Source organism: Juglans microcarpa x Juglans regia, chromosome 4D (assembly GCF_004785595.1).
Source record: "Juglans microcarpa x Juglans regia isolate MS1-56 chromosome 4D, Jm3101_v1.0, whole genome shotgun sequence".
Taxonomy (NCBI): domain Eukaryota; kingdom Viridiplantae; phylum Streptophyta; class Magnoliopsida; order Fagales; family Juglandaceae; genus Juglans; species Juglans microcarpa x Juglans regia.
Genome location: NC_054600.1, coordinates 8,477,156 through 8,495,023, shown reverse-complemented (window position 1 = coordinate 8,495,023; position 17,868 = coordinate 8,477,156). Strand labels below are relative to the sequence as shown.

At 36.1% G+C, this 17,868-nt stretch overlaps 3 protein-coding genes and 1 long non-coding RNA gene across 8 annotated transcripts; 1 reads left to right on the top strand and 3 right to left on the bottom strand.

Annotated features, from left to right (window-relative positions):
- Positions 1 to 1,455: 1,455 nt before the first annotated feature.
- On the bottom strand, positions 1,456 to 2,602 carry LOC121260805 (RING-H2 finger protein ATL79-like). Its single transcript, XM_041162836.1, has one exon. The coding sequence runs from the start codon at positions 2,378 to 2,380 to the stop codon at positions 1,796 to 1,798; it is 585 nt and encodes a 194-aa protein (XP_041018770.1). The 5' UTR covers positions 2,381 to 2,602; the 3' UTR covers positions 1,456 to 1,795.
- Positions 2,603 to 3,473: 871 nt separating this feature from the next.
- LOC121259190 (DNA-(apurinic or apyrimidinic site) endonuclease 2) lies at positions 3,474 to 8,942 on the bottom strand. 4 transcript variants are annotated; one of them, XR_005939531.1, is made up of 12 exons: positions 8,740 to 8,942; positions 8,544 to 8,655; positions 8,211 to 8,435; positions 7,996 to 8,081; positions 7,411 to 7,526; positions 7,195 to 7,275; positions 6,685 to 6,888; positions 6,031 to 6,182; positions 4,903 to 5,618; positions 4,247 to 4,335; positions 4,011 to 4,095; positions 3,474 to 3,841 (listed from the first exon to the last, which is right to left on the bottom strand). XR_005939531.1 is itself a non-coding variant. In XM_041160693.1 (12 exons), exons 1-11 carry the CDS (start codon positions 8,845 to 8,847, stop codon positions 4,261 to 4,263), a joined length of 1,800 nt encoding a protein of 599 aa, XP_041016627.1. In that variant the 5' UTR covers positions 8,848 to 8,940; the 3' UTR covers positions 3,474 to 4,095; positions 4,247 to 4,260. The 4 variants fall into 4 exon arrangements, 3 of the variants coding, with proteins under 3 accessions (XP_041016627.1, XP_041016626.1, XP_041016629.1); XM_041160693.1 differs by having other exon boundaries at positions 3,474 to 4,095; positions 4,903 to 5,360; positions 5,436 to 5,618; positions 8,740 to 8,940; XM_041160692.1 differs by having other exon boundaries at positions 3,474 to 4,095.
- A 293-nt stretch (positions 8,943 to 9,235) lies between these two features.
- On the bottom strand, positions 9,236 to 13,003 carry LOC121259187 (transcription factor bHLH121-like). Its single transcript, XM_041160691.1, has 5 exons — positions 12,521 to 13,003; positions 12,066 to 12,187; positions 10,413 to 10,540; positions 9,866 to 10,333; positions 9,236 to 9,791 (listed from the first exon to the last, which is right to left on the bottom strand). Exons 1-5 carry the CDS (start codon positions 12,619 to 12,621, stop codon positions 9,639 to 9,641), a joined length of 972 nt encoding a protein of 323 aa, XP_041016625.1. The 5' UTR covers positions 12,622 to 13,003; the 3' UTR covers positions 9,236 to 9,638.
- Positions 9,591 to 11,128, top strand: LOC121259189. 2 transcript variants are annotated; one of them, XR_005939530.1, is made up of 3 exons: positions 9,591 to 9,732; positions 9,886 to 10,835; positions 10,933 to 11,128. It is a non-coding gene; the product is annotated as an uncharacterized LOC121259189 (long non-coding RNA). The 2 variants fall into 2 exon arrangements; XR_005939529.1 differs by having other exon boundaries at positions 10,911 to 11,128.
- Positions 13,004 to 17,868: the final 4,865 nt, after the last annotated feature.

Genomic DNA, 17,868 nt, shown 5'->3' with positions numbered 1-17,868 from the left:
ATCTTACACTTATCCTTATATACGTCATATCTTACTTAGTATGATGAAAGTGAGATGGTAGTATGGTGTATAAAATTTTCCATATATATACACACTTAAGTGACTTATGGAAGAGGCCGGGGTGGAACCTGAATAGATATGATGCCGCAAGGAACCAGCTAGCTTGTCTTCCTATCCCATTTTTGGGATTAGAATGGAAATGATCATGACTCATGAGCTTGCTATTCTTTTTTCTAACCTTTGGTTACTGGCATATATATATATGGGAAAATGAATTCTATGTATTAGCCACTATTCACTTTCATACCCCACATCCATAGCTTCTTTTTTTTTTCATAGAGTATGTGGGTGTTTTTAATAAGGTTTAGGGTGTGAGGTAGTGACTAGTGGCTAATATATAAAATTCTTCTATATGGGAATATGGCAAAAAACTAAAGTCAATATATAGGGATCAGAAAAGAATTAAACAAACAACAAATTCTAGTATTCTACTCATCATCTTCACGCCACACATCACACATAATTTTTTTATTTTTTATTTTTTTTTCTCTTACCAAATGTGTAGTGTATGGATGATGAGTAGAAAAAATTAATTAGTTTAAGAAGAATAAAATCAAAAAAAATTAAAATAAAATAAAAATAAGTATGGTGTGTGGGATGATGAGTAACAAAGCCCTAAACAATATTATAGATCTTTATGCTTAATTGGTTGTGCGTATAGGGGAGATCTTGTGGTGGCTGATTTAGGGTGTGTTTGGTTGTTAAACTCAATTCAACTAATCTCAACTTATCTCAAACTAATTATTATTGATGAAACCCACTACTTTTTCAATTTTCCATAAAAAAGTTAAATTTAGCTATCTCGACCTATTTCATACATTTCAACCTAAAAAGCTAAACTCATCTTAACCTAAAAAAGCTAAACTCATCTCAATAGAACCTACAAAATACTATTATTCACAACCCAACTCAATCTAACTCATCTGAACATCTAAACGCAACCTGAGCTTAATTTGTAACTTTAAATTAATTAAGCACTATTTTAGTTGGGGATTGATGAGGATTTTTCTCTATTCATGAGAAGAAATAATTACATATCAAGAATCCAACTGCATGTTATTAAAAGTTGATCACGTTCGAACATTAAACTAAACATTGGGACGCAATTACAAATCATCATAAAAATATTCTTTGTGATTGATGAACAGTAAATCGTCACAAAATTTAATTCGTGACAAGGTTGTAATTCATGTGTTTGTCGGGTGGCTTTTTTCAAGTTTTCTGTAATGTGTTGTAGTGACTTTTAACGATTCAAATTAAGCTAGCTAGCAAATCCAGATCAGAAAAAATGAGAAATCGAAATGAAAAAATATATATGAAACTAAAGAGATTCTGCGAGTTTAATGAATAGGAAAGCAATTTGTAGATGCCAAGTACTGTGTCATCAGCTTGTCATAAAACTTTGGTATTCTAATCAAGCAAGAATATTTATTCTCAGGAACTAGAGAACAATTAAGAACACAAAATCATTAATACCAAATGTCACATAATTGAAACAAGATCTGATCAAGCCGCAAATATTTCACACTCAAAAGCTGACAAAATTGTTTGATTGCAAATAGTACTCTTCAGACTCAAATCAATACCCAAACTTTCACCAAGGATCTCGCGCTATGTTTGGTTGCTGAGGTTGTTGTTGAGCCCTCTTCATGTTCAGAGGTTTCCCAGAAGCCAAACAGAGCCTAAGCTTAAAAAGAATGAACCAAATATATAAGAAAATAGGAAAAACAAAAATTTACTGCAAGTGATTGGTAGTAAAGTTGAGAGTCGGAAACATGGATGGATCGCCGACCCCATTAGAGTGAGTGCAGCGGCTCCTCTTGGGCTCGACATCCTGATCGATCGTTCGGTCCCTACAAATGGGGCAGCTGAGGGACCCCACCACCAACCATTGATCGATACATTCCTTGTGATACAAGTGGTTGCACCTAGGCAAAACCCTGAGAATTTCGCCATGCACGAACTCCGCCAAACATATCGCGCAAATCGGCTGGGAGTCCGATGACGACGCCATGGAAGAAGAACAAGAAGCCGAGACCGAGTCTTCGGAGTAGATGAAAGTAGGAAGGGCAGCGAGATCGTCGCTATGAGATGACGATGTCGCAGGTGGAGGCTGATGAACGGAGTGTTGGCGTCGGCGGAAGCAAGTAAAGATTAAGTGAATGACCAAAGTGCAGATGAGCATGACCATGACGATGATGGTGATGACAACACTTATGGTTCTTTCTGGGGGTCTAACGTGGGGTTGTGGTGCCAAGGCCGAGCCCTTCATCGCATTTAGGAGTTTGCGAGAATGCTGTGGTGTTGAAAATGGATTCATGGTTTTCAACAGTGAGAAGTGAGAAACACACACATCGAAACAAACCCTAATGGCCACTGAAAATCAATGGGTTTTTGCTGCTCTATACATATACATATATATATAGAGAGAGAGAGACACACACACACACACGTGTGTTTTGTACGCAAGATTTAGTTTGTAATGAAGAGGTAGATCAGTGACAGAACAGTTTCATGCAGGGAACCAATCTGCATTCAGGAAGCTTCTGGCCGGTATATTCTTCCAACTTATTATTTATTAGCTTTTCTATTTAGAAAAAGATGAAAATATCCTCAGGTACTGTAAGGAATTCCACCACGGGTTCAAGTAATCATGGGAGTGTTGGAAGGGTATGTTTATCTTTTCGACTGATTGTATATATGACATGCAGCAGTTTTGTTGGCCTTTTGCTGTATTTTCTCAAAAACTTGGACGCGGCGTTTTGAATATTTATTTCTTTTACGTTCCGGTTTTATCTGTTTTCGGAGACTGCTTCACCTTTCCTTTCCCAACTTTTGGCCCTTTTTTCTTGTTTTAAATGCATGCTAGGTCTCTCTATTTTAACAGCTACACACACATTCACTATATATATATATATATAAGAAAATGATATTACAACTTCCGAATATGCCCACCAAATGTACCCACTATTAGTGAATTTATATTTTTTTTAATGATTAAGAATGTTTAAAAAATACTTCAAAAAACAGAAAAGAAAAGCAAAAAAAAAAAAATCATTTAATGTGCATATTTGGGATGCACATTTGGAGTGCGCCCTAGCATTGTCCATAGATATGTGTATATGCGTGTGTATGTAGGTATGAATGATCATTAATATCAATGAATCAATGTCACGAGTTATTCATCTGTTGGATAATTCTTGCGATGCCAAATGCGTGTATTTATGGTCTTAATCAAGTAAAATGGCAACTAAATTAATAGAATTCAAAGAGGTATATATGCTAGGCATTGGTATGAATTTGAAATATATATATATATTGGCGTTGTATTGTCTTATTATACGAAGTAAGCATCCAACTAAAACAAGATTGAAGTGCCAATCAACTTAATCAATAGGAGGCTTTTGTTCATGTAAAGCTAAGCATTATGCTTGGCATTCATCAAAACTTATAAATCAGGACTAGTGTACTACATGATCATCAGTACTTGGAGAGTAGGGCTGAAACCCGACTTCGTCGGTGCTTTAGGAGAGGTTCAGAACTGGCCAATTAGGGGAAAAACTTGGCAACCTTGGTGTCAGCATGAGTCGGTACAATTCATCGGTCTGCTTTCGGTGTCGTTGCGGAGGAGGGGAGCGGCAAGTTGTGCCGTTGGTGGGAAGAAGCAGAGAAAAGAAGAAGACGGGAGAATAAGAAGGGAGGTTTATTAATCCCAGGTCGGTCCCATCGATTTCTATACAGCCCTATTGGAGAGTACCTAATAATTTTCCATTTCTCTCCTCTGCCAATTATTTATTATAATTTATGGGAAGAAAACTACTAATTAATAACAAGGATCCGGTGAACCTACACATTATTACAGAAAATCTAATAGAAGGGCCTGAAGATTCATTCTAGGGCACCATATTACTAACAATGCAAATAAAGATGGCCTTGCAGTTTTAACTTACCTGAAAACTAACATGTTAATTTACATGTGATTTCCAGCATAGGAGCAAATGCTAGATTTCCCCGGAAATGCAGATTGAAATCTCCCTGAGAGGATTGCAAACAAAAGATTAATGGAAGAACTCAATACCTAAAGATTTTAATTACAAAATTTGATTCTCAGCGCAGCATCATCAGTGAGACAAATAAAAAGGATACAAACTGGTAAATCCATCAATCATAACTCTGAATTTTTTACATCTTTAATCGCCATCATCGTAAGTGCCCAGATTTTGAAGCAGCCCATTTGAAGTAACTACAATTTGCTTCAGGATTTGAGGCAGGTCCCTGTAAGAAGAAAACAGATATTTCTGCACTTAGTTTTAATATATATATATATATATATATATATATATATACACAATCTAACTTCCTTTCTGTACCCTGCCTAGACAGAATACCTAATAGGCTGGTGAAAAGACAATCTAAGAATCATATATAGCTATCATCAATTTTCCAAGGTTTTCGACAGGATGGATTGCAGAAAATTCCTGAATGGCTATTCACATCAAATTCCAGTGCGTACTATATAACCGATGATCCTTGCACTGTTGATGTAACTATAACTACAAGAAGCTAACATCAGCTGAACTGTACACACCGGCAATCAATATTCTAAAACAGAGGTATCAAATTTAATTGAAACTCAAATGGAGGAAACAAGCAATAGGCTTCAGTATTACTTTTCCTTTAGTTTTATAGTCATGCACTTGAATATCATTCAATGGATATCTAAAAAGTAATTAACTTTTTTCTTTCAATTTAAAAGTAACGATTTCTTTCATGATAAAAGTCCGTATATTAGAGATATCAAAAGAATGTTAATTGAGATATAAGACATGACTAAAAGAGTACCTCGGCTCGAGCACAGACATGAAATCTGCGACCAAAATTAGGACCTTGTTTCTTCACTACCCGTGCAACACAAGGTTCATTATGTCCCTTACAAAGAGGTATGCTATTCTGCATGACTTGCTGTATCCTTCGCCACTCCAATAAAGCAGCATTAGTTTTCTCCCGCTCCAAAGTAGAGGAACTTAGTTCATAGTCATCCTGAGTGGGTGTACTTGAGTTCAATGCATGCTGCTGGGAACCGCTGCATTGAACATCCACCACAGAACTTGTATTGGAGAGACTACCAGGCTGTAGGACTTCTGCTTGACTGATTGAAATGCCACTATTAGAGTCTTTAGCATTATTGATAGGGTTTGGACTTCTCTGGAAAAATGACCTCAATGAGAGTTGGGACCCTTGACTTTTTCTTGCCTTTTTCATGGTTTCATTTCTGGGCATTGATTTGCTCTGCTTACTTCCTGAAATAACCCAGATGTTACAAGCAGCATCACCATCAAAACCTCTGGAATGCTCAGCTGTATTAGAAATGAGACCTTCAGATTCTTGGTTTGAAGAAAAAGACTCAACAGGGGATACACCAGATATACTGCAGGCGTTGGATGACCTCTTCACTCTCTCATTGCAAGTCTCTGATGTGATATTTTCATCTGAAAGTGAACCTGACATCTCACAGGATCTAATTTGTTCAGCAAGTTGTCTTTTCGTTAAGATTGACACTGCACGAGACAATGGGCCTTCTAAGTTTGCAGTAGTAACATAGAAAATCAGCAGCAAAAAGGAAGAAAAAAGTGGCACCCTTCTCTTTTCATTCATCAACACTGCACAAAACTAAGGGCACAGGGAGCTTGCAGAAGTTTACACCTGCTCAGGATGGCAAAGCATTAGATATTCCACTAACCCTAATGGTTGTTCATCTATAAGTCTTGATTAATGGCAGATACTTAATCTAAAATAGCAACCAAATTTTATGAAACTGAACCAAGAAAGTGGCCACTTCCTCCTCAAATCTTATCATCCTAAAATAGTTCACCGCTCAATGTCAATGCAGACTTCATCAATTGGTATAGAATGGAAAGATCTGATAATATGCTGAGACTATGATCCACAAAATGAGAAGCATTTTTGTACCAAGAGTTTGCTGGACGCCATGAATCATGGGAATATATCTAGCAGATAAAGCAGGAGTACTGTGTTCGGAAATATCCGGAATTTCCCGCAATCTTGTAAAAACGGGAGCATGATCGGAACCTTCCAGTTTGATGCTTCGCCCTCCTTTCCACCTGCAGGGCAACATGCAGACTACATATACATGAAGTCTACGCATATAAGCAGGAATGACAATCTTCTACCATATGATGGGTATCTATGCGAAAAGTTTTGGTACTTGGAACTAAAAGGAGGACATGCATCTGCAAATTAGCTTATAAGAGTTTCCGTTTTTCATATAAGATATGCAGAAAATAAGAAGATTGTTTGCAAAAGATGTTTTCTGAATTATGACTTACAAATAAAGTTTCCATGTACATAGCCATCTCTTATAATTTTGGTTTAAACATTTTGGACAAGGAAAAAATTTCTCAAATTCCTTGCATAACAGCATTTCCCTTTCAGAATGTAGCATAACCATGCAAAGACAACCACGTGGATAAAGGCACAAAGACACACAAGCAGTCATACACATACAAACCGAGAGAGAGAGAGATTACTATTAACTTTACAATCTTTAAAAGTATTTGCAAAATCATTGATTAATCAATACAAATACATAACCAGATCCTTTACCTAACTGTATTCCCAGGTTTCCACCGTTTGTACTGTATCAGTATGTCACACTCCTCCACGTGGCAAGTCATAAGGTTATGGCCTTGCAGGTCATGATGCTCTTCATGTAAGCATGATCCAGCACACAGAATATGATCAATTCTTGTGCCGTAATTAAACACTTCAGCACCTGTATTTTGCGGCCAGCATGTGTATGCTTCTCTTCTGTACGAAAACTCAAGATGGACAAACAAAGGACAAATCAAGAAAGGTCAAAAGTTAGATTCTAACAACAATGATGAAAGTGCCCAATCACCACAAAATATGTGATAGCATGTCTAAAAAGAAAAAATAAATTGTGAAAGGTGAAAAAAAACAAATGAAAATGAGATACAAACTACACTAAAAGAACTTCAAATATATCGTATTTCTACATTTTGCTGACAAAATAAAACTTAACAGTCAGACCAAGATTCAACTTTTTTTAGGAAACTAGTAGTCATTGATCAACTATCGATGTGGAGTTCTTACCTTTCAGGATGTTTTGTTCTAAAAACATCAGAGAAAGGGCCTCCACTTTCCACTAGTATGGATCTAAACCATCTTCTGAATCTACAAAGCAGTTCGTATAAAAAATATCAGAGCTTTGGCCGCTGAAACTGTAAATCATAATGTAGTAAATTACAAGAACATAACAGCATGACTGACTGAAAAGATCTCGGTGCATAAATCAGACAAGCAGCTTACTCATCCATCTCGAAATCTGGTCCAGCATCACAACGATCCATTGCAGTGGGTGCAATGTTGAAATCACCAACAACAATTATCCTCCTTCCCTGGCGCAAGAGAGACTCCCACCTTTTCTATAAATGAATTACCAGTGTCACTTAAGGACTAACAAATAAATGCTTCTAGTTTGTACTCATCCCGTTACCAGAAAATACAAAACTTCATAAACAGGCGTGGTCACTAACTTAAACCTGCAGAATATCCACTACTCAGCAGGTGAATTTAATATAGGAAAAGGCTTCCTATCTATGTACATTTCTTTATTATTGAACTGTCTAAGTTCCCAGTTTGAGTTTCTAATGAATTTAGACTGCGAGAACACAAAGTCGTTTGGTCCATACACTGATATCTCCCCCTTTTCCCGCTCAGAAGAGTTAAGACATATGAATTCAACTGTAAGCAATGCTAAGATTAGATAAGCTTTTTTAGAGCCAACACTCAGAAGTAAAGCCCCAACACATATCTCTTCATGCAATGAATGTAACATCATAACCCAGAATGCATAAATGGGGAGTCCGATGCTAAGGAACACAATTCGGGTACCTGTAATATCTTGAAAAACTTGAGCTTAAACTGGATCCTTTCTTCATCATTGCATTCAGCTCGAGGCCCATACAAGTTAAACAGAACTAGCCAATTCCAAGAGGGAAAAAAAAAAAAAAAAAAAGAGCAAAAAAGCAAAAATTGCATTATATAATCAATTGAAAAGGAAAGCATATTTCAGAGAGCAATAATAATATGTCACGCTTAACGCTCACCAAAATAACCATGATCCGTGATAATACATCGCCCCTCGCTGTCAACCTTAAGAAGCTCCTCCTTGGCAAACTCATCCTCAAGGTCATCCACTATTTCATTGCGTGCTTCGCATTTTCTATTCTGAGAGTTTTCAACAAGTCCCGTAAAGCCCTCCTGAGCTGCAATCGGCAGGGCCACTTCGATGCTCGAAAAAGCTGACTTTACACGACAAAACGTAGCAACCCCTGCCGCCAATAAAGGAAAGTTAACACAGCGCTTTAGTGTTTGCGCGCGAGCGAAACCAACATCAATACTTGTCTATTTTTGTTGAGACAATCAAGCAATCACCTTACCGGAATACCCCATTCGGCCTCTATCGGACGTACGCGTGCACGAGAAGAACGATTCGTAACCGTCCGCCACTGCCAAATCCGCCGTCAGCTCCTGCCTTCTTAACTTGGTCTCCTGATTAATTTCAGAATCGGATAAACTAAATTCTAAACGCGAATTCATACAAATTCAAACCCACTCACAAACACACAGAAGCACCTGAAAGCAAATGATATCGGCATCGAAGGAATCGAGCAATTTGGGGAGGGAGCCGAACTGAGAAATGCGCGATCTAAGCCCATTCACGTTATACGTTACGATCTTCATCTTCTACCTTTCATCATTTCCTTCCAACAGAACAGAGGGAAATCGCCCGAGGAATGCATCACTCCAGTCTCCGGGCGACGTTAAATTCGGATGTCTTTGATGTGGTACGACGTCGTTTTAATCTATGCAATTTTCATGCATTAAATTTAAACTTCCTTTAAAGCAAGAAGATGCCTTTTCCAGCCCTTTTCGCAGTATTCTAGGAATGTTAGAAAGCCACGGCCCGCCAAAAAAGTGTAGATAGAAAAAGTGAGGTTTGCCTTTGCCACCTTAATTTCAAAGTGTATTAGGCCAAAATGATGGATGATAGAGAAACAATAATTATAATCGAGTGTGCAAGCGGTATAAAATTATTTTAAAAAAAATAAATAAATATGAAATTTATATAAAAAAATAATAATAATTTTTTAATAATAAACATCACTCTTTTTCAAAGCCACTGCATGATACTTGAGCATTCCACGATTGTATATAGCATTACTTTAGATAATATTACTAAAACTAAAAGTGCCAATTAGCCCATTTACAAGTTACCAAAATGATAGGGACATCCTACATATAAATCACAACCATATTTCATCTACTCAACAACTCCACAACTTTCTTTGAGATTCCTAACCACCAAAAGAATATCTCTTGCTTTCGAATTGGAGATGCAGTTGGAGGAGGTGATATCAGGATATGAAAGTCAAATTCGACAATACAATCAGGGTATCATAGTCGAGACATCTTTGAGAGCTTTGCAGTTCATTAAGGTCGATGGAGATGGATTCAGACAACCATAGAAGTTCTCAGTTTTTGGACTTCGGCATGTCACTCGCACTGCTGGAGGAGCTATCTTGAAGACCTAGAGATGAAGAATACCTACATGAAGAACTATTTTCAGTAACACTTCTTTCCTTCCTCTGTGATTGCTTGCCTTTCCTTCCTCCGGAAGATAGATCCTGCATTAACCAATTCAGTCTTTCATTCGCTGAGATTTTCCGCAAAAATTGCTTCTAAAGTCCATTAAACTGACCTGTTGTGCTGATGATCCAGGCATCTTCAATTCAAGTTCTGTTGCGACATCGTTAGAATCATCAGATCTTTCAACATTGCTGGTCCTGTGATGATCTAGGGACTTACTTTGGGATTCTTGTTTGCTTGAAATCTGGGAAGTGGATGCATGTTGTGCTGATTGAGGCTCCATTGGAGGGTTGGGAGGAGTTGGATAAGGGATGAAAGTCGAACAGGGATTAGGAATGGTACCACGATTCTGATTCCCAAAGAAGGGAAACGGCTGCAGAGATGCATGAATAGGAATTGGGCCTGGAGTGACAGGTACAGGAACTGGATATGAATAAGGCAGACCCATTACAACAGAAGGATCGATGGCAGCCCGTGGGAACATAACCCTGAGTCTTTGCTGATGCTGAACATTCAAACTCTCAATGTCAGATTTTAATGATGCCTTCTCTTCTCTGAGCTCATTCTTCTCCTGTGTTAGCTGTATATAGTGAAAAACGAGGGATAATATCAGCATAAATGGGCTTCACAACCTTGAGGTAACAAGATGATAACATCACCTCACGTGCTTCTTCAGTAAGTGCTGCACACTCAGCTTTCAGTCTGCTGACTTCAGCAGTTAAATCCTTCAGCTCTTGGACTGTGTCTGTAAGGATGGTTGCCTTGTCATTCTTCGGCCTATCTGGATCTGCATTTTGAATGTAATTTGTAAACATTTAAAGTTGAAGCAATTTATAATCACCAGAGTAAGAAGTCCAGTGAAAAGTAAATGCTCGAGCAGCAGGACGCATTGACAGCCAAGTTAAATACAAAAGCTCTCAAGTCAGAATCAATTCCACTTTGACAAGTATGGATTAGCAAAATCAAATCATAGCAAGTGCACGTGTAACTGGGGCCTGTCTAAAGTCGATATATACCACAATCAACAGAAAGTCTTCGGCTGAAAATTAGTAACCACTTACTAAAACTATATCATTTCAAAAGTAAGAATATGAAATAGCTTCCATTAATTTTAAGTTCCTCTACAGAGATCAAATTGATTACTAAGACTTCCACAGCTTTGTATTTTTTGCCTTTCAGTCTTTTATCGAGGCTTCAGTCTACCGTTGGAAAGGAGAAGATATATTTTAGAGCCATTTGAGTTCCTGCGTGGAATTTATATCTGGTGAGAGAGCTATAACTCAACTTCTTTTCAACAAAAACTATATTGACCTTTTTATATGTGAAGTAAGCCAACAGTGTTCTATATAATGAGAAACCAAAACAAGCCAGTTCAAAACCAAGTTCCAAAGTAGAGGCAAGCAACTTCAAGAAAGAAAGAAGTCAACCTATGTTTTAGCAGCACCTTAATATATAGACTCTGCCAGTAAAGAATTAGCCAGCAATGGTGTAACTGATCAACTGGCACAGAAATCCAGAAAAGCTCAAGCCTTGCAAGAGCAACTTATTTTGGCATGACACAAACAACTCTAAAAAAATCTCAGTTCTTTCATGGAAAAAGGGTGCTGTATATGAGCAAATGTTCACTATAAAATATTTCAACCAACCCAGCAGTTCTCATAGTGCTATCAGCTCAATATATAAGCAAATGGTGAATAGTTTTTTCATTCAATTCACCGCCTTACTGAACTGACTGAAGTAGCAAAACAAATAGCAAACAAGTGTCATAAAGAGGATATAAACCAATGCTGCTGATCACTTAATTAGGAACTCGCTAGAATTTCTGCAAAGTGTCATTCATACACAAACATACGAGACATATCCAAGACTGTAAATACATAGACCCAGGAATGAACTCACTGACATCGAGTGCAGGCCCTACAGCATCAATTAAGTATCTAATGTCACTTGGGAGATGAGATCCACACAGGCAGCAATAAAGGCTGAAGGACACGCACTATGTTTATCTCTCTCCAACTCCAAACCATAGAGTAAAATTCTTCTTGTGACACATGAGCAAAATGTTCAAAAATATACGAACATGTGCATAAACCAGATTTATAGACCTGTGACGTATTTTTGGAAGATTTTAGCAGAATAACATCATAAACGTTGGGGATTGATCATTTTCCTTAATGGAAATAAACTATTTTGAGAAAGATATTTCAAGTTTCTAGTTATTTTTGGTTTTCCCATGTAACCAAATCCAACAGCGGGTTCGAGGCGAGACTGAAAAAAAAAAAAAAAAAAACTTAAAAGGTGCAATACTCTACCTAATGTGTTCCCCAGCTCAAGAAATTGCTCATTCAACCGATCTCTCCTCAGCTTTTCACGGTCAGCCTTCTGAACCTTTCTCGCTGCAATTGGGTCCTTCATTTCAACATCAGCCCTTTGTCTGAGACGTAGCCCGAAAATAATAAGTCAAGCCAAAAAACACAAGACGACAAATTCAAGCATTTCTTCAACTCGACCCCAACGACACGATAACCCAACAACGACTCCATGTGATATTTATGTATAGATGAAAACTAGCAACTCTATTATCTCAAGAACTTATGCCTTTGAGTTTTCAATCCAATGTTCTTATTGGGTTTTCAAATGTAAAGCTCACTTGATTCTCTCAAGAGATTTAAGTTGAACTTAAATTAATTGCTAATTTATTGATTATGACTAACTCAAACAGTAGTCATATAAATTAATTAAATTGTTGGGGTCAAAAAACAGAAACCTGGAATCGTGTTGCGTATTTTGGCAGCGATTGTGAGGCTTAGACGTCGATGAAGGTGCTACATCCGCCTTCAAATTCTCGTCTGTCTTCCTTTGATCCATCTCTCTCTCTCTCTCTCTCTCTCTCTCTCTCTCTCTCTCTCTCTCTAACACATTAACCACCAAAGCTCAACCTGGTTTCTAGGGATTTTGAAGCTTCTTCTCCTCCTTCATCTTGGGTTTTTTTTTAGGGGGGTTAGGATTTGTAGAGTAGAGAAGAAACAGTGATCTGATCAAGAATTCAGACAGTGAGAGATTGAGAATATGGCGAAGCAACAAGTACAGAGAATGAGAGAATGGACTTGTGCTTTACACAAGCCACGAGCACCTCTCACCCATCTGAAATTAATATTTTATTTTTTATTTTAGTTAAATATTTCCAAAATTTGTTGAAGTTGTGGGCGCTTACCTGGGGAATCACAACCGGGTCAGCTTCAGTTCATCCTACGTTTACATTATTGCATTTTAATGTGTAGTCTCTTTTCAAAGTTGTTTATTGTATTATAAAAACTTATGTATTAATAATGAATATGTTTATTCTACAACAAAAGTGGCTATCGTACATGAATTGTAATTTGTGTTTGATGGCGACATTATATTTTTACCATTGAGCTTTGTGATGTGTTAGGTTGTATGACATGGGACATTAATTTCTTTCGGATGTGTTTTTCGTCATTTGATTGTTAGGTCTAAATTATCTCAGAATGTGGTCATCTTCATCTGTAATTAGGTTGTGTTTCGTGAGAAATGTTGGTATCCCTATTACTGATGCGTGTCTGTTGCTTTGCCTGATGATATCCTATGACTGATGCTCATAGCGGATTTGAAATTGCTTAATTATCGTATGGCTTTTGCCTAAAATATCCATGGTGTGAAGTGGGGGATGTAGCACTGCTAGCCACAATTGTGCTAGTACAATCTTGAAGAGCAACAATGCTAGCCATTATTGCTCGCCCTAATTGGAAATGTTGTTGTTCGCTTTGGCTGTCAAAACTTATGCTCGTTTCGGTTTTAATTTCTTCTCCTAGAGACGAGCACTCTCCCCTTTCCACTCTGGGAGAGCTTCACACTCCTCCTACGGTGCTTGCCTTTGGGTGAGCATTGTCGCTCTTCAGGGTGTTTGCCCCAAGTTCCAAGCACTCTTTCCTTGCCCTAATGCGAGATAGTGTTGCTTCCTTCAGGGCAAGCACTCTTTGCTCACTTCAAGTGACAGCACTTATGCTTAACTTGAGCTTTATTTTTTTCTTTCTAAGGCCGAGTACTCTCCCTTTTCACTCTACTCAACCAAGGGCGAGATTCACATTCCTTCCATTGTGCTTGCCTTTGGTCAAGCATTGTTGCTCTTTAGAGTGCTTGTCCAAAATTGTGAGCACTCTTTACTCACCCAGTGCGTCACGTGTGAGTTGATGGTGTTGCCCAACCCGGCACAAAATGTTGTTGCTCACTCAATACGAGTTGTTGTTGCTTGACACGGACCAAGCACTCTCTATTTGCTTCAGGTGCCATCACTTATACTTGCCTCGAACATACTTTTTTTTCTCTCCCGTGGGCGAGTACTTTCCCTTTACTCTAGGGCGAGTTTCACATATCTCTTATGATGCTCGCCTTGGGGCGAGGATTGTTGACCTTCAAAGGTCTTGTCCCAAGTTGCGAGTACTCTTTGCTTGCCTTAGTGTGAGCACTCTATGTACAATAATTTAGAAATATTTTTTATATTTATTTTAAAATTTTAAAATGTTATTATTCCTATATATTATTGTTCCAAAAAAACTAGTAATTATTTTCATCTTATTTTGTACGATAATTCATAAAAATAAATAATAATCGTTGGACTAATATTGTTTATCATTTTATAAAACGCAATTATTATTTTAGGTTCCAATTTATGCATTTATTCATGATTGATCTTTAATTTATCATATCCATTGTTTTACTTTCTATGGCAATGCATTTCATATTGATCTAATTGTAATGCTTTTATTTCAAATTTTTAGCTATAAAAAAAATTATTATTATTATTTTGTACATGTCTAATTGGTCTTATAACAAATAAAACAATGCATGTCTTGTTATGATTTCAATATAATAAGTTCTAAACATTTCTTTTGCACTGCTCGTCTTGGCTAGAGCATTGTTGCTCTTCAAAGTTCTCGCCCCAAGTTGCGAGCATTCTTTGCTTGCCCTGGTGTGAGTAGGCCTGTATAAAAACTGACGGAACCGACCATCACCGATCGAAACCAGTTGTTGGAGTCTGGAACATGCCGAAACCGATGCATAACCGGTCGACCGGCGGTAGAAAATATTAGAAACCAACGTCAGTCTGTTCGATTTCGATTTGAACTATGTTCAAACTGGCGAACCGACCGAGATAATATATATATAATTTTATTCTTAGATAAAATGACGTCATTTAACTTAGTGAGTTAAACGGCTTCATTTTATAACAGTTTCTTTAAAAAAAATATATAATTGAAATGACATCGTTTGGTTTAATACACCAAACGGCGTCGTTTTGGGTCGAGCCCCCCTCCCCCTCCTTTCATTTCTCTAGTGTTGTTTCTCTCTCAGACTCTATTACCTCTCAGGTGTCTCTCCATTCTCCCTTTGGCCAGTGGGCAGTGGTCACTATCTGGCTGTCTCTCACGCGTATCACTCTCATTTTTCGGTTCTCCCTCTCTCTTGCATCTCTATCATCTCCCAGTTCACCTTCCCTCTCACATCTCTCTCACATTTCTCAGCTCTCCCTCTCTCTCTGTCTCTTTCTCTCTCAAATCAACGACTCATCTTCGCCCCAATGTCGTCACTCTCGATATGATTTTAATTTTTAATTTTTCTAGGTCCCAATTTGCTAACTTTGCTTTCATATCTATTTGATTATGAAATTTAGTAATATGAATGTATAGTATTTTTGAAGTTGTGATATGTTGCTTCATATTTGTTAATTGTACCGATCATGTCTAAGAGTTTGGTTTTTCTAATTATTTTTCGATGTTTTGGATTCGGGAAAGTTGAAGATTTTTCTTAAGAGACTCTAAAAGGAAAACCGACGAGAAGATTGCCGAACTGACAGGAACTCCGACCGGTTTTTCTCACCCTTTGTACGTTGGCTCAGCCGGATTTATACAAATAAAAACCGGTCGGTTGTTTTAATTTTGGTTGTTTTAAATTTGGACCTTAACCAAACAAACCAGATCAATTTTCAGCCCTAGGTTTTACCATGCGAGCACTCTATGCACAATAATTCATAAAAATACTTTTTATATTTCTTTTTAAATATAAAAATATTATTATTCCTAAATAATAATATTCTGAAAAAATAGCAATTATTTTTATTTTATTTTGTACAAGAATTTATAAAATTTTATAAATAATAACCATTGGACTGATATTATTTATCATTTTATAAAATGTAATTATTATTTTTATGTTCCAATTTATGCATTAATCCATGATTGATCTTTAATTTATCAAATCCATTGTTTTATTTTCTATGGTAATGCCTTTCATATTAATCTGATTGTAATGCTTTTATTTTAATTCTTCATTTATCAGAAAATTATTATTATTATTATTATTATTATTTTGTACATATCTAATTGGTCTTATAATAAGTAGAGCAATGCATGTCCTATTATGATTTCAGTATAATGAGTTCTAAACATTTGATTTGTTATATGTTTCATAATTTCACATTTTTTGTTTATTTCATTTTTTTTTTTTTATAAAGCATACTGCATTCATTAAAAATGGACATTACAATTTTTACCTGAAACATACATTTATAACAAGCCAACTATAACATTAATATTTTTTCAGTACACAATTGTGATTGACATGGTCTAATTCATGCTACAAACCTCTACAAATCACTGTCTGAGAGACAGCACAACATTGTCCAAGACAGTGTTTACAAACCCCATGTTCTATCAAAGACGAAGTAGATAACACACTCTCTGGACAAAAGTCCAAGAGACTGTATTTTTTGTTTTTATTTTTCTAAAGCAAAAAGACATAATAGAAATTAAAGATACATGAAAAAAACGAATTACATCTTAGAAAGACATAGAACCGCATTTTCAACCTTGAAAAGAAAAAAAAAAAAAAAGTGACTGTGATGGCGCGTGGGAGCCATGCGCCATCCTAAGAGTATGATGGTGTATGAAGTAATCAATAGCTCTAAATATAAATATGTATATATATATATATGTATGTATGTATGTGTATAAATACATTTGCATGATGGTGTGAATGCACTGTGCACAAGTGGATTTAATTCAAACGAGACGCTTAGAATTATAGAATCAAATTCTCGAACGATGTGTAATTTACACTAGCATACAACTATAAGAGCATTCTTAATGGCTTATTTATCCTATCATTTAAAATACATTGTTAAAAATTATTTTTTTTCTATTTTATATATAAACTTTTATGATATATAATACATCAAGTTATCTATTTTTTTCTTTATATCATTTAAATATTATGTTTTTAATATTTTTTATTCATTTGAAATATTTTCTCTAACTACTAACGATAAATATCTTCATATCTTTTGATATTTATAATATCTCTCAATATACAATATCATATAATTATGTCCTATTGATTAATCCTTATTTATGAACTAAACCATAATTAAAATTTATACAAAAACAAGAAGAGATTATATTATGAGAATATTTTCAAGTATATTATGGATATGTATTATTTAAGTCCATTAAATTTGAATCGGTTAGTCAATCTTATGTGTTATTTAACTTCTATATTTGTATATATATACTGTCTCGAAAGTGATGGTTTGAATAGGAAATTTCAAAAATATATAGTACTTAACACTCGCCAAGTGTATTTTTCGTGACATTAATATATACAAAGAAAATTACATTTTTCCATTAAACTATCATAATATCGCTTAGAAACATTTAAGAAATGGTCAAATAAATGAAACTATTAGGAATTTATTTTATTTTATTTTTTTAAAGTTGAAAGTTTTTTCTTTTATCGTGAATGTTGCTTTGTTTGCTCGTTTTACACATTTGAATCCTTTGGATATATGTGGCATGTTGGTGTGGATGTCGGTCACTATCTGGCTTGATTCATGACGTTTTTTTATGGCTTCATTCACATTTTGCATGGGTGGGTGTCACCTTTAAAGATGGAGGATTTTTGCAGTGTACGTATTAGGTCATGCGACTAAAAAAAGCCTTTGAATTTGCTTATAAGATGTATATAATTATTCAGCATTTACAATCATAAAGGGTGCTTCATCAATTATATGTTCGTTTTTGTGATCATTATCATAGGAAG

Bases quoted from the DNA above. Each gene is read 5' to 3' on its own strand.
- LOC121260805 (XM_041162836.1), bottom strand. From the start codon at position 2,380: ATGAATCCATTTTCAACACCACAGCATTCTCGCAAACTCCTAAATGCG.
- LOC121259190 (XM_041160692.1), bottom strand. From the start codon at position 8,847: ATGAAGATCGTAACGTATAACGTGAATGGGCTTAGATCGCGCATTTCT. The intron at 8,436-8,543 runs GTAAGGTGATTG...TATTGGCGGCAG, and splicing joins AGGCCGAATGGGGTATTCCG to GGGTTGCTACGTTTTGTCGT. The intron at 4,336-4,902 runs GTACTCTTTTAG...TTCTTCTTACAG, and splicing joins ATGTCTGTGCTCGAGCCGAG to GGACCTGCCTCAAATCCTGA.
- LOC121259187 (XM_041160691.1), bottom strand. From the start codon at position 12,621: ATGGATCAAAGGAAGACAGACGAGAATTTGAAGGCGGATGTAGCACCT. The intron at 12,188-12,520 runs GTTTCTGTTTTT...GCTACGTCTCAG, and splicing joins AATACGCAACACGATTCCAG to ACAAAGGGCTGATGTTGAAA. The intron at 10,541-12,065 runs GTAGAGTATTGC...TTCAAAATGCAG, and splicing joins TGAGCTGGGGAACACATTAG to ATCCAGATAGGCCGAAGAAT.